General features: G+C 44.4%; 1 protein-coding gene across 1 annotated transcript in view; it reads left to right on the top strand.

The window, feature by feature from the left end:
* Positions 1-564: 564 nt before the first annotated feature.
* MPP4 (MAGUK p55 scaffold protein 4) overlaps positions 565-15,688 on the top strand; it is a 31,670-nt gene continuing 16,546 nt past the window's right edge. The window contains exons 1-11 of the mRNA XM_056861286.1: positions 565-643; positions 1,332-1,453; positions 2,703-2,780; positions 3,862-3,942; positions 6,117-6,248; positions 7,837-7,918; positions 9,820-9,905; positions 12,301-12,372; positions 13,564-13,760; positions 14,340-14,404; positions 14,886-14,903. Coding sequence (XP_056717264.1) covers positions 595-643; positions 1,332-1,453; positions 2,703-2,780; positions 3,862-3,942; positions 6,117-6,248; positions 7,837-7,918; positions 9,820-9,905; positions 12,301-12,372; positions 13,564-13,760; positions 14,340-14,404; positions 14,886-14,903 — 982 coding nt within the window. The 5' untranslated portion in view covers positions 565-594. The remainder of the gene's footprint in view (positions 644-1,331; positions 1,454-2,702; positions 2,781-3,861; positions 3,943-6,116; positions 6,249-7,836; positions 7,919-9,819; positions 9,906-12,300; positions 12,373-13,563; positions 13,761-14,339; positions 14,405-14,885; positions 14,904-15,688) is intronic.

Consider the following 15,688-nt stretch of genomic DNA (forward strand, 5'->3'; position numbering starts at 1 on the left):
TTTTTGTTTAGTGATGGATTGGGCGAGAAAGAAAGAGCTGGTTTTATAATCCCCTATCTGGATAGAAACAATCTTAGCTTTCCTAAAGATGAAGTAGCTGGTATAAATAGGGTTGCCAGGTCTCCACGTTGGCAGCTCCCACTTTCTGCTGCCACTCTATCAGTTGGTGGGAGAAAAAAAAATCATTTAAAAATTGCTATTGGCGCAATGGCATGATGTCACTTCCCGGAAAACCCAGAATTGACATCATGCCACAAGGGCCAATTCATAATGTCTAAAAGTGTATGTCCCTCTTCACCATCGGCGGGAGGTTATTGGGGTGGAGCCTGAGGAGAGCGAGGTTTGGGGCGGGACTTTAATGCCATAGAGTCCAATTGCCAAAATGGCCATTTTCTCCAGGTGATCTGATCTCTATCGGCTGGAGATCAGTTGCAATAGCAAGAGATCTCTAGTTAGTACCTGGAAGTTGGCAGCCCTAATCTTATGTAAAGCAATATCAATGACTTAACATTGTGCTGTGTTTCCCAGTTAAGCATTTGTCTTTTATATGTAGAATAGATGATCCACTCATCCAAACGAGGAGAATCTCCTAGAATGAAGGAGAAAGTGGAGAGGGGTACCCCGCTGTGCAGCCGTGAAAATGGTGTGGTACATTATATTATTTCCCTTTTTGTAAATGTTTCATGTAGAAACCATTAGAGGAAAATAATGGCTGATATTACTGAGAACTAAATTTATATATACCTCCATTCTCAAGATGCCACTTATACAAATTGGAGTGTTCATTGTCTGCTTAGAGATGTATGCATATTTTCATTTAAATTTATACCTTTTAAAATTGTTCAGTAGCTAGCTTTTGGGCTAAGATTTTTTTTTTAAAGAAATATTTGTTTTAATAATTTGTATTTTATATCCTACCAGGTTGGGAAATACCTGGAGATTTGGGGGTGGAGCCTGAGGAGGGCAAGGTTTAGAGAGGGAGGGGCTTCAATGCCATAGAGTCCAATTGCCAAAGCAGCCATTTTCTCCAGGGGAACTGATCTCTGTCGTCTGGAGATCAGTTGTAATAGCAGGAGATCTCCAGCCACCACCTGGAGGTTGGCAACCCTAGATTTCCCCTATCCCTTCTTCAAATGCCCTGGTGGGAACAATGGAAGTCCCATAGACAAACAACTGTTGTGAATAAAACCAGTTTACGTTTAGGGATGCGTATGTCTCTCGACATGGTTATGCTACCTCTTGACTTGCTATCCCAACAAGGAATCTGCCGATCAGTTTGGGGAACCCGTTGCCTGTACTAACCTGTATTGTCTGTGGGTTTTGGAAATTAGGTTTACCTCATGTTCTGTCTCTGGTCCTGCAAGAACTAAGCCAGTACTATAAAAGGGATATCAACAGTGTTGGTGTGTTGTATGACCTGCTGAGGTCCCCTTGGCTACAGGCGCTTCTAAAGGTAATGTCTCTTCCATTGAGAACCAGTTTATTTTAGTAACGGTTATGCTTCACATTGCAGCGTATGGAATAGATCTGTCTGTGTCATCAAGGAGGACTAATTATAACTATATTACATAATGGGGAACTGTGACGATGAAAGGCTTTTGGTATAAAGAGAATTCATTCTTCCACTGATGATTTGCTGTCTGCTGCTCCAGATTGGGTGTGTAAATTAATTTTTGCCTGAGAAAAATATGTGGGTGTTATGTAAGAGAATCCATACCAGCTCAGGACATGAAACATCCTCAATAATGTGCTATCATTGCAAATTTGGACACTGTGCCCCTCACCTCAGTCCCACATCATTTATGAACAAATACAATAGCATTGGTCCTAACACCACTCCTTATGGGACCCTCACTTCCCTCTGTTGTGAGAACTGTCAGTTTTTTTCCCTATGCTTCTTACCATTTAATTTTACTCTGCAAGAGATCCTGTCCTCTTATCCCATGATTGCTAAGTTTGCTCAAGAGCCTTTGGTAAGGGACCTTGGTCAAAAGCCCTTTCGAAGTCAGTAGAGGGAAGGGGAAGAAAAACAAGTGAAGAATAGGGTGAAGGTGAGGAACACCTATTATGTGTAGGTTTATTATGTGTGTCTTTGCTGTGGTTCTTTCATACTATTACATCAAGGGGAAGGGCTGTGGCTCAGCGGTAGAGCATCTGCTCGTCATGAAAAGGTCCCAGGTTCAATCCCCGGCATCTCCAGTTAAAGGGACTAGGCAAATAGGTGATATGAAAGACCCCTGCCTGAGACCCTGGAGAGCCACTGCCGGTCTGAGTAGACAATACTGACTTCAATGGACCAAGGGCCTGATTCCTTATAAGGCAGCTTCATGTGTTCATGTGTGTTCATGTGTTTTTTGTGTGCAAATGGCATGCACAGTACAACTTCAGTACAGTTCTGTCTGTGCTTTCGAAATTTATGATCCATGAATCATGCTGAAGTTGCCAGATTCATCTGAATTCTAGGATAGTGCAGGATGTTGGTGTGTGGCTGGTTGCACATCATAGGCGCATGGGTGGAAAAGATGGGCCTAAAAGACAAGGCAGATGCCTGTGTGTGTAAAACCCACATGGAAAGAAATGGGGTGGCTGGGGGGGAAAGCTGTGGAGCATTGTGTACCGCCAATACCTTTGCATGAACAATGTTGCCTACCCGACATGTTGCTGAGGCAGTTATGTATTATCTCTAATGCTTCTACTCTTAGGTTTATGAATGCCTTCATCAATACATCAAAAAGAGGCCAGTTCCACTCACACCACAGGCGCGCACATTGACCAATGAGGTAAGATGGATATCCGGGATGGAGGCTGAACCTCTGTGACAGGAAATAACCCAGAAGTTTGAAAAACCTTTTGTGTGGGGTTTTTTATAATGAAATCTCTGGGAAGGGCAGCCTAATCCTAAACTGGCCACCACTGGTTTGGTACGTACACCAGTGTAAACTTAGTTGGCAACCTGTTATCACCCAACAGCAAAAGTCAACGCTTCTCTTCTGGGAGGATGTGTCATGTCTTGCTTTGGTACCACTGCATCCTCCTGCAGCCAATGTTTCTAAAAATGAATGGACAACAGGTGTCCGGAGACGGACTCTGACGCCATTGTCTCTGTTGCGGCAGCAGAGTCCATCCCGGCCTTCAAAACTGACTGCCCAGGCGCGGAGGCCTTCCTGGCTTCCTCTGCCAGCCCCTACCAGGAACCCCCAGCCCCACTTCCCTGCAAGGGGGCAAGAGCAGGAACCCACAGCTCCCACAGTCCAGGCCCTGCCCACTCGCTGCCTCAATGGAAGGTGCAGCAGCAGAACTCTCCTTCCTAGGGCCAGTAGCCCTACAAAAGCACTGGCTGCCAAGCAGGGAGGAGAAGTTGATGAAAGCCTACACCTGGGAGGCCAGGTCCCAGGTGGAGGGAGCGAGGAAAGGCCAGCAGAGTTGGGGAAGATAGCTCACAAGTAGCCCTGGGAGGACAGAGAGAGCCAGACCAAGGCTCAGACACCCATCAGTTAAGGGAAAAGGGAAGCACCTGGGAGAAAGGGCTGGGGGCTGGGATTGAAGGGGAGACAGGAATAAAAGGCAGCAGAACAACTGAAGCCAGAGAGAGAGAGAGAGAGAGACAGACAGACAGACAGACAGACTGACTGAATGAATGACACACACACACACACACGCACACATGCCATCCAGGTCTGGGCAAAGAAAGAGCAAAGAGGCATTTTAGTTTTCATTCTTCTTGTATCAATGTTCCAATCATTGTTGGTGCCTTTTACTAATTAATATTTTGGTGATTTGCAGTACTTTTTAAAAGACAGCACTAAAGAACATACTGTACACTTTCTCAATGGTCAGTTAGTTTTCTTTGCTTGTCCTCAGGTAGCCGATTTGTTGCGTGGAGTCCATCCAACTTCAGAGGTGAGAGAGCTGAGGAGACTTCTGCGTGGCCCCCACCTGAAGGCAAGTAGTGTCCCCCAAAATCGTTCAGCATGGAGGATTTCCTGGAATTATTCTGCGCTGAGGATGAGGAGCAGAAGATTTTGACGATGCACAGCTGAGGAGGAGAGGCTGTGGCTCAGTGGTAGAGCATCTACTTGGCATGCAGGAGTTTCCAGGTTCAATCCTCGGCATCTCCAGTTAAAGGGACTAGGCGAGTAGGTGATGGGAAAGACCTCTGCCTGAGACCCTGGAGAGCCGCGGCCTGTCTGAGCAGACAATTCTGACTTTGATGGACCGAGGGTCTGATGCAGTATCAGGCAGCTTCATGCGTTCATGTGAAGGGGGGCAACTCATAAGCCTTCTTTCCTGTCATGGCAACAGGCCACTCACTGTTTCGTTGCCGTGAAATATTATTATTTATTTGGAGGGGTTGTGGCTCAGTAGAAAAAGGTCCCAGGGTCAATTCCCAGCATCTCCAGTTAAAAAGGACCAGGCAGTATGTATTGTATGCAACACGCTACAGAATACAGTAGATGATGCGAAAGACCTCTGCCTGAGTCCCTGGAGAGCTGCTGCCAGTCTGAGTAGGCAATACTGACCTTGATGGACCAATGGTCTGATTCAGGATAAGGCAGCTTCATGTGTGTTCATGTGTACTAGAAAGGTTCTGCTGAAAGAGATGCTGTTGAAACCTTGAAAAAACAGAATAATCTGCCCTCCAGAATCTTCAACAGATATACCCTGATATTAAAAGAATGCACTTTGCTAATGAAAATAGAAAGGTTGTATCCAAACTCCAGCCCAGTCCATCTTGACTACTTGACGGTTCCCAAATATCGACGAACCTTTACGTTAGCTTGCCTTAACTCAATCCCAACGGCAGAACCTTTTGGCCACTTTGGGAGGATTCCATTTGCAGATAGACTTTGTGGCTGGGGCACAGGGAGACTTGACACCTTGCTCCAATGTCTATTGGATTGTCCAAAATTTCATAGGTATAGACTCTATACCTATGAAATTTTGGACAATCCAATAGATAGAGCTATGTTTGTCCCCTTCTAAAGGATCATAGAATCATAGTTGGAAGGGACCACCAGGATCATCTAGTCCAACCCCCTGCACAATGCAGGAAATTCACAATTGCCTCCCACACACACACCTCCAGTGACCTCTACTCCACCCCCAGAAGATGGTCAAGATGCCTTCCCTCTCATGAGCTGCCTAAGGTCATAGAATCAGCATTGCTGGCAGATGGCCATCTAGCCTCTGCTTAAAAACCTCCAGGGAAGGAGAGCTCACCACCTCCTGAGGAAGCCTGTTCCACTCTAACTGTTAGAAAATTCTTCCTAATGTCTAGACAGAAACTCTTTTGATTTAATGTCAACCCGTTGGTTCTGGTCCGACCTTCTGGGGCAACAGAAAACAGCTTGGCACCATCCTCGATATGACAGCCCTTTAGGTACTTGAAGATGGTTATCATATCCCCTCTCAGTCTTCTCCTCTCCAGGCTAAGCATACCCAGCTCCTTCAACCTTTCCTCATAGGACTTGGTCTCCAGACTTCTCACCATCTTTGTTGCCCTCCTCTGGACACGTTATAGAGGATCTGGTTAGAGTTCCAGGCCTGGAAGTGATCATAATACCACCCTGGCAGTTGACAAGTTCCTCCCCCCACCCGCATGTAATCAAATCTAACAGTAAGATAGATCTGAGCAACCTGATGCCCTAGTGGTCAGAGGCATATTTATTGTTATTATTATTGTTACTCTCTTTTTTGTTGTTCTGTTGTTGGAAATGGCTGCTTTGGCAATTGGACTCTATGACATTGAAGTCCCTCCCCAAACCCCTCCCTCCTTAGGCTCCGCCCCAAAAACCTCCCACCGGTGGTGAAGAGGGACCTGGCAACCCTAATTGAACGGTCAATTAGAATGCCTCTTTCCACATCTTACTTCCCAGGAGTTGCATTCAAAGAGGATCTAAACCAGGGGTGTCAAACTCAATTGTTATGAGGGCCAGATATGACATAAATGTCCCTTGGTCATGCCGGGTCATGCCTCATCAGCCCAGATCAAAGGTGGTGGTGTCTGCCTTGGCTGGCTCACGGGCCAGATCAATGCTCTTAAGGGGCCAGATCCAGCCCACGGGCCTTATGTTTGACACCCCTGATCTAACCTCTCTATTTTTCTTCCCTTACAGGCTTTACTATCAGCACACGACACCGTGGCCCAGAAAGATTATGAACCGATTCTTCCGCCTCTGCCAGACAACATCCCTGAAAATGAGGAAGCCATGAGGATCGTCTGCCTTGTGAAAAACAAGCAACCCCTTGTAAAGCTCCATTTTAAGTTTAAACTTGTGCAATCTATTGTGCAATATAATAATACATTTTCCTCTGAGTTCTAAAAAAGACACACAATCTTTTAGTTACTTCAGCCTTTAACTGGCGCTTATTTTGCTAAATTAATATTTGCATTTTAAGCGGTATGTTAAAAGTATGATACACTACTGAGGCTGAAGATGTGTGCGTGCACTGAAGATTTAGTCACAAAGAGATTTCTTCTAGATAACCTGGGCAGATATTCAGAAATTATACAGGATTGCTTTTAGATTTTACCTGTTTTTAAGAAGTGGCTGACTGAATGGTATAGCCCAATCTCGTCAGATCTCGGAAGCTAAGCAGGGTCAGTACTTGGTTGGGAGACCACCGAGGAAGACTTTGCAGAGGAAGGCAATGGCAAACCACCTCCGCTTAATCAATTGCCTTGAAAACCCTACTGGGGTCGCTATAAGTCGGCTGCAACTTTATGGCACTTTATTAGGGTTGCCAGCTCCAGGTTGGGAAATACCTGGAGATTATTTGGGGTGGAGCCTGAGGAGGGGGGGTTTGGTGAAGGGAGGGGTTTTAGTGCCATAGAGTCCAATTGCCAAAGCTGCCGTTTTCTACAGGGGAACTGATCTCTGGAGATCAGTTGTAATAGTGGGAGATCTCCAGCCACCACCTGGAGGTTGGCAACCCTACACTACACTACACTACACACACACACACACAATATTGTTGGCCCAGTCAGGGCAGCTGGTTTGCTGCTATGTGAGGCAGGATGCTGGACTGAATGGACTACTGGTCTGATCCAGCAGGCTGTACTGATGTTCTTGTGGCCTGAGCTTGAGAGGTAGATACGAGTTTTCTACGTGTGAGTAGATTATCTGTGACATTTTTATCCTGTCCTTCTTCCAAGGAAGTCAATACATGGTTCTCTCCTTCTTTTCATGATTTTTGGAAATAATTCTGTTAAAAATAGAACTATGGAGGATTGTGCGGCTTTCACATTAGTTAAATCCAGTTGTGTGGCGGCTGCTATTGTGTGCTTCTTAAGAAACAGGGTTTCTCTCTCTGGTGGTTTCATAGAATCGTTGAGTGGGAAGGGACCACCAGGGTCATCTAGTCCAACCCCCTGCACAATGCAGGAAATTCAAAACTACCTCCCCCCCTCACACCCCCAGTGACCCCTGCTCCGTGCCCAGCAAGGGCAAAAAACCTCCAAACCCTCCAGGATCTCTGGCCAATTTGGCCTGGAGGAAAATTGCTTCCTGACCCCAAAGTGGCGATCAACAACCCTTCCTGCCCTCCCTCTCATGATCTGCCTAAGTTCACAGAGTCAGCATTGCTGACAGATGGCCATCTAGCCTCTGTTTAAAAACCTTGGATCCTGCCTGACCAGTGGCTCTGTAGTCTAGGAAAGAGGCAGAGGTTGGCAGAAAAGTGGAACATCTTTAGAAGGGGGGAGGACATCTGCTGAAAGCTCCATCCTTAATGTTTCTAACAAATGTAATAATTTCTGAAACCTCACCAAATCTACACTTCAAATGAATACAATGGAAATGGAAAAAGATACTAATTTTTTTTTTTAATTCCTAGGGTGCCACTATTAAACGCCATGAACTAACAGGAGATATTACGGTGGCAAGAGTCATCCATGGCGGGTTGGCAGATAGAAGTGGTAAGATGAATTTAAACTGTGCATTGGGGAAGGGATGGTGGGTTAGCTGCTTGTTATTTTAAAAGAAAAGGTGGGGGGAAATACGCAATGGGATATTGTGTGTTGTTACATTTTGTAAACCTCTTTCAGAGCAAACTGGAAAAAGATCCCTTTTCTTTGAACAGAGAGGGTACATCCTGAAAGATAATGGCTTGTACCCGACTATCCAGTGGCTGACTGGCCAGGGTGTTAGCTTGCCCAATGGCAGATGGGCCCTGTGGGCCCCTGAGGAAGTGGGCCCCCTTAAACATTAGACAATATGTTAAAAATGTTAATGACCTTTTAGTAGCTTGAAAATATAATAGGTTTATTAAAATTGTTTATTAAAATTAAAATTTTGTTATTAAAAACAATTTTAAAATTCAATTATAACAATCTGTATTTACATTTAGTATCTACTGTATACTGCCAGTAATAGGTACAATATATGTACACTGTAATTACTAAGAAATATACTTTTATTTTGCAAAAAAATTAATTGTACCCTTTTCCCACTTATGTGTTTTTTTTTTACATTTTCTTTTTTTCTTTTCTTTTTTTATAACATTTTATTATATTTTAACATAATATAACACAACATACACAACATTCATATACAGATTAGGCTTCTTCCAGGGTTAATATTTAATATTTCTTAAGGTCACAGTCATCTCAACATCATCTTAATAATTATATTCTGGTTAAACTGTATTGTTGTTTAATATTTCTACTATCCACGATGATTTTTTCAGTACTATTTCATTTCTTAACGAAGTTTCAGCTTTTACTAGTATTGTTTCCAGGATGACTGCGTTTTTATTTATTTATTATAAAAATAAAGCGTTCGCCTTATAGTTGTGGGTGGGGGCTCCTTTGTCTCCTGGCAGCCAATATTTTTAGACCCAGTCCGCTACTGCGACTATCTGTTTCCGATGCTGGAGAAAGCCACTTAACCTTCTGCTGTGTTCACTCTGTGGGCAGCAGCTGGAGAGGGAGGCAGGAAAGTCCCACGCTGTAAGTGCCCCTCTGCTCATGGGGTGGGTCCAGACTAAATTTCCCAGTGTCAGAATAGAAGTTTCAAGCCTATACCCCTCCATCTGCAATCCAAAGATCTCCAAGAAACGCTGCTCCTGGAGATCAGTTGTAATAGCAGGAGATCTCCAGCTAGTATAGGGTTGGGAGGACTTCAATGCCATAGAGTCCAACTGCCAAAGCGGCCCATTTTTTCCAGGCGAACTGATCTCTATTGGCTGGAGATCAGTTGTAATAGCAGGAGATCTCCAACTAGTACCTGGAGGTTGCAACCCTAAACTAATACCTGGAGGTTGGCAACCCTAAGAGAGAGGCAACCTCTGACGGTTGGAAACGGCATGCATATTTAGGGTTGCCAACCGCCAGGTACTAGCTGGAGATCTCCTGCTATCACAACTGATCTCCAGCCAATAGAGATCAGTTCGCCTGGAGAAAATGGCCTCTTTGGCAATTGAACTGTATGGTGCTGAAGCCCCTCCCCTCCCCAAACCTCGCCCTCATCAGGCTCCACCCCCCAAATCACCTGCTGGTGGCAAAGAGGGACCTGGCAACCCTATGCATATCACAAGAAAGACCCAAAGTTGTCGGAGGGGTGACCGCAAGGGAAACAGCCATGCATAAAAGGCCTGTGTGAAATGGCAAAATCCTCTTGCAAATGATCATTACATTGAAAATGGATTGGAAGGGCATTATTCAACATGTGTGAATCTAGTCTGAGCATCTAGTCTGAGCATTGAATGTCTTTGCACAGATTTTAGGTTACAAACCCTGGCATCTTTGGAAGCACAGCGTGTCTTTGCCTACCTCTTCTTGGTTGAAGGGCTTAACGGCAGCCTTTTTTCTTGTTGCAGGGTTGTTGTACGCTGGAGACAAACTGGTAGAGGTGAATGGAGTTCCGGTGGAAGGGCTGGAGCCGGAGCAAGTCATCCACATTCTGGTATGACACTGCGAAGATTTGAATAGCATCCAGTGACAGCATATAGTCAATGCAAATAAAAATAGAAATGCACCCTGAAAGCCAGTTTGTAAAGTAAATCTCACTAAGGAATTTGCTCCAAGCGGTCCATGACATCAGGTTTTGTACATACCATGTAGAGACTGCTGTAATTTGCATATCCTCTTTTCTACACCACATACTGTGTTGACCAAGGGCACGTTCATACATGCTGTATAATGCACTTTCAATCCACTTTACCGATTGTTTGCAAGTGGATTTTACCACACAGGCCATTTATGCTTGGTAATTAGCAGTCATTCCAGGCTGAAGTGTCCCGCTTATTTTTTTTAGTTTTTCATGCTGAACCGTCATTCAGGAAGTGACTGCAAAGCCAGCGCATACCTGCTTCGCATTTCTTAAGAGCCCCTTTAACGCAACCTTTTTTTGTTTGCTCTGCCCCTGCCTTCAAGAATCCCCTCAAGAAAGCATGCAAAATCACAGGCACGTGTTAGCTATGCAAACGGCGGTTGCTAATGGAAGGAACGGAGCAGGCCAGTGGATTGTGTGTGGAATTTCTCTTTTTGCGTCGGGACTGTGAATAGGCATTTTAAAGGTCACATTTGAAAAAAGAGCTTTGAGCAAGCATCAAAATTGACCCTGCATAAATTGCCACAGTAAAATCCAGCTGCAAATTGCTTTGAAAGTGGACTGAAAGAGCGATATTTGGCATGTGTGAAAGCGCCCTTCAACTGTTCAAATGCTTTTGCTATGTGATTTCCCTGTTTTGACAGGCAATGACATTTCTTTACCGACTCCTTTGTTCATTGTCGCTCATGGGATTAGCTTAAGTTGTCCATTTCACATTATATGTGATCATCAAGCCCTTTTGTTAGGGTTGCCAACCTCCAGGTGTTGAATGGCAGCACGAGGGCTCATATATTAGTAAACCAATTGGTAACTATTAGGTTATACTTGGATCGTTTATTCTAACAGAGTTACATTATTAATTCATGCTGTAGTCTGTATCATTGAACAAAAACATTCAACAGTCAGAACGTCAATTCGCTATCTAGCTATTAATCAGGCATAGCAACAGATGTGTTATAAATGAAAAGCATAAATAAAAAGATTAGAATGGCAATTCAACAACAATGGATAAGTCCATGTAGAAATCTTTCAGCTTATATTAGCGTCTGCACCCATTCTTGACCACGAAGGTTGCGCCCATCTTTGCAACAGAACCTCTGGTCTATGATTTGGAACCTTCATAGTCAAGAATGGGTGCAGACGCTAATACAAGTTGAAAGATTTCTACATGGACTTATCGCGTCGTTGTTGAATTGCAATTCTAATCTTTTTATTTATGCTTTTCATTTATAACGCATCTGTTGCTATGCCTGATTAATAGCTAGATAGCAAATTGACGTTTTGACTGTTGAATGTTTTTCTTTAATGATACAGATTACAGCATGAATTAATACTGTAACTCTGTTAGAATAAATGATTCAAGTATAGCCCAATACTTACCAATTGGTTTACTAATATATGAGCCCTCGTGCTGCCATTTTTCTAAAGTTGACTTATTACGGGCATAGGTTGCATTTTTTTTTCTTGCTTAACCTCCAGGTGTTGGCTGGAGTCTCCTGGAATTACAACTGATCTCCAGGCAACAGAGATCAGTTCACCTGGAAGGTAGACTCTATGGTATTATATCTCATTGAAGTCCCTCTCCTTCCCTAAATGCCATCCTCTTCAGGCTCCACTCCCAAAAACTCCAGGTATTTCCCAACCCAGAGCTGATCTCTATCGGCTGGAGATCAGTTGTAATAGCAGGAGATCTCCAGCTAGTACCTGGAGGTTGCTAAGAAGAACCAGTACTAAGCCAGTATATACTAAATTGAAAGTCAATAAACAAATTTATATATTTCACAGAAGATACACAACAGTGCAAACACAATGACAACGGTGTAAATGTGCAACCAAAAATATACAACAACATCAACCTGGAGGTTGGCAACCCTATTGGGGATATGACCCATGGGGGTTCCCCTACCCCCAGCGGGATCTGGGAACCCTCCCGAGGGTCCTAATCCACCAGTCTATCAACTACACTGACTCTTGAGGATGTTGTAACGTGTAAAAAGGCCCATATGTAAGCATACAAATCACATAAATGTCAAGAGACATCAGGAAAGCCTTACGTTACTTTATTCTTTGTATATGTTTACCTTCAATAAATTCCCCGTCACTAGCAAATTGGATTACATTGGCTTTATTAATCTTATCTTCACCAAAGAGTATGTGTAATAGTCTGGAGGCTATCACCGGTGATTAAAGTTTCAATTTGTGATGATGATAACTGGATGTTTTTCTTTTTTTTTCTCACTTCCTGCAGTCCCGGTCACGGGGAACAATCATGTTCAAGTTGATTCCTGTTTCAGACCGACCCGTCAGTAATCAAACAACGGTAAGAGATTTCTGTTTCTTCAGAGCTTAATCCAATAACATTCTGCAGTAAGAACAATCGGTGCCGTCAGTTCAACTGAGGACAGTTTCTGGTGACACAACGCTAGCAGTACAGATAATGGGGAAAATAAGTTTGCTGTGCATAGAACACTTAAGGGGTGAACAAAGCGTATAACAGCAAAGCTCCTCCAGTGGCGTGTAGGCCCAGTTGAGAGAACTTCTCTCACACTGACATGTGAACTAGCTACTAAGCAGACCATATCGTATCCTGAGGAAGATTCATGAATCGAAACAGGAAGATTACCGTATCCCTGTATTGCACTCGTGATACAGGTCAAGGGAACTTTTATGCAGAAATTTATGTCCAAGAACGCATGCTATACAGCACATCGCCTGATTGCCTTGGTGACTTCTTTGGAAGACCAACTTCATACTGTGTTCTGGTCTAGAATATGACTTCTTTGCTTGGACTTTTGAATCATACTATATATCTTTGTGTATCATTGTACCTTGTTTTGTATAGTCAGTGTATCACACTTTGACTATTTGGATTTCTTCAACAACGTCTATTCTTTTGCATATATTTGGTATTTTGCCTTTCTGTTGTTATTTGCTACCAGTTCTCCTTGTGACGGCAAAACAACTTCATGCGTAACTAGATGAAACCCCTTCCTTTGATTCTGTTCAGTTTGGGTTCTGACCTGGCTTTGGGGCAGACGGCCCTTCCTGAACACTTGAAACTTTATACTGAATCAGACCCTGGGTCCCTCAAAGTCAGTGTTGCCTCCTCATACTGGCAGCAACTCTCCAGGGTCTCAGGTCAGCTTTCCTTGATCTGGGTTGGGAGGTGGGGGACATCACTTAATTTTAATAATGCTGTTATTAAAGAGGGCTAATTGACCATATGCACTGACCGTGATAGCCCAGGCTAGCCCATTCTCACCAGATCTCAAAAGCTAAGCAGGATCAGCCCTGGTCAGTCCCTGGATGGTCGCTATGCAGAGGAAGGCAATGGCAAACCACCTCTGTTCGACCCTTGCCTTGCAAACCCTGCAGGGACTTGACAGCAAAAAAATATATATTGACCCTATGTTGATGCTTGTCAGATCTGACTTTACAGTTGTACGTAGTGCAGCCGAGCAGTTCACACACCTCAGAAGTAATTCTTCTGTCTTCCATGTTGTTGTATCAGCTCTATGTGCGAGCAATGGCAGATTATTGGCCTCTTCAGGACCCCGCCATCCCTTGTGCTGACGCAGGACTGCCGTTTAAAAAGGGAGACATTCTTCAGATTGTGGACCAGAATGACGCCTTCTGGTGGCAGGCGAGGAAAGTCTCAGACCTCAGCTCCTGTGCTGGACTTATCCCTTCCAATCATCTTCTGAAGAGGTAATTAGACCAAATACAACGGAGAAACCCGCTTATTGTTAAAGGATTCCCCCCCCCCATTTGTCTGTGGCTTTGCCGAATAGGGTTGCCAGCTCCGGGGTGGGAAATACCTGGAGATTTTGGGGGTGGAGCCTGAGGAGGATGGGGTTTGGAGAGGGGAGGGTCTTCGATGCCATAGAGTCCAATTGCCAAAGCGGCCATTTTCTCCAAGTGAACTGATCTCTGTCGGCTGGAGATGAGTTATAATAGCAGGAGATCTCCAGCTACCACCTGGACGTTGGCAACCCTATTGCCAAAGAATGATGGTGCTGGACGGGTCTGAAGGAGGTAATTAATGAGAGTGAGCCAGAACAGTGTGCCATTTTGCCATTTACTGCAGCATAAAAAGGGAAAGAAATCGAGGTTTCCCACAAAACAAGGGAATGTTATCAAACGCGATCTCAGCAAGAGGAACATAAACACAAATGATATAATTATAGGATTGTATCCTGATAAAATAAACATTGGTAAACTAATCATATGGATTTAAATTGCTTCAAATTGTGCATAAATCTTACACTCTCCCCCCCTCCTGTTCAGGAAGCAGCGGGAATTCTGGTGGTCACAGCCCTTGCAGCCCCACAGGTGTCTGAAGTCAACAATATGTGAGTGCTGAGATTTTTTATGGATTGCAAGCTGTGAGGGGGAAATGGCTCTCCTTCCCTTAAAAGATGAGTGAAGAAGGAAATAATTGTGCTTTGAAATGAATAGCTGCTTTTGTTAAGGTCTAATTTTTACCCTGACCTGGGTGGCCCAGGCTATCCTGATCTCATTATATCTCAGAAGATAAGCAGGGTTGGTCCTGGCTAGTTCTTGGATGGGAGACCACCAAGGAAGTCCAGGGTTGCTACATAGAGGCAGGCAATAGCAAAACTACCTCTGAACAGCTCTTGCCTGGAAAACCCTAGGGGGTCACCCTATGTGGAGTCTGCTTTTTTTTTTTTTTAGAACTTGGTAACCGTCAGTTATTATGTCGATCCATATTGTCATCTCTTAAATGAAATGATTCAACATTTTGCCCCCAGCAACAAAACTCTCCTGTGTATTCTTTTTTACTAACCGCTTCCATGGATCTGCTATGGGCAGTGAGTACTGTGGAAGAAGGTGAGTAGTGTCCAGGTTTCATCTATTTCTTTATACAATTCATATGGCTGCTTGCATGTCACGAGCTAGCTGAACCCTCAGTCTAGAAGACATAGACTTCTTGTTATAAGTGATCTGGGTTGAATCCTTTCTCGTAGAGCTATTTACAATGTTCTGAAAGGGCAATTTCCAGTTGGTGGACTCCTAGTAGGGTTGCCAGGTCCCTCTTCGCCACCAGCGGGAGGTTTTTGGGGCAGAGCCTGAGGAAGGTGGGGTTTGGGGAGGGTTGGGACTTCAATTCCATAGAGTCCAATGGCCAAAGCGGCCATTTTCTCCAGGTGAACTGATCTCGGTCAGCTGAAGATCAGTTGTAATAGCAGGAGATCTCCAGCTAGTACATGGAGGTTGGCAACCCTAGCTGTTAGGGTTGCCATTCTCCAGGTGGGGCCTGGAGATCTCCTGGGATTACAACTGATCTCCAAATGGCAAAGATCAGTTCCCCTGGAGAAAATGGCTGCTTTGGAGGGTGGACTCTATGGCACTGTACCCCAATGAGGTCCCTCCCCTCCCCAGTCCCCACCCTCCCCAGTCCCCGCCCCCCAAATCTCCAGGTATTTCCCAACTCAGAGCTGGCAACCCTATTTACTCCTCCCACCCTCCATCCATTTTAGCATATTACACTTCAGACATGAAGTGCTATGTTTTGTTTATTAGGCCAGTGTCTATCCAAAGTAAATATATGCTTTAGGAATAGCCCTGCTTTCAGGCGTGCTGTTCCCCCAAACCCTGTTACCCACTTCTGCTGC

This window comes from Euleptes europaea, chromosome 15, assembly GCF_029931775.1.
Source record: "Euleptes europaea isolate rEulEur1 chromosome 15, rEulEur1.hap1, whole genome shotgun sequence".
Taxonomy (NCBI): domain Eukaryota; kingdom Metazoa; phylum Chordata; class Lepidosauria; order Squamata; family Sphaerodactylidae; genus Euleptes; species Euleptes europaea.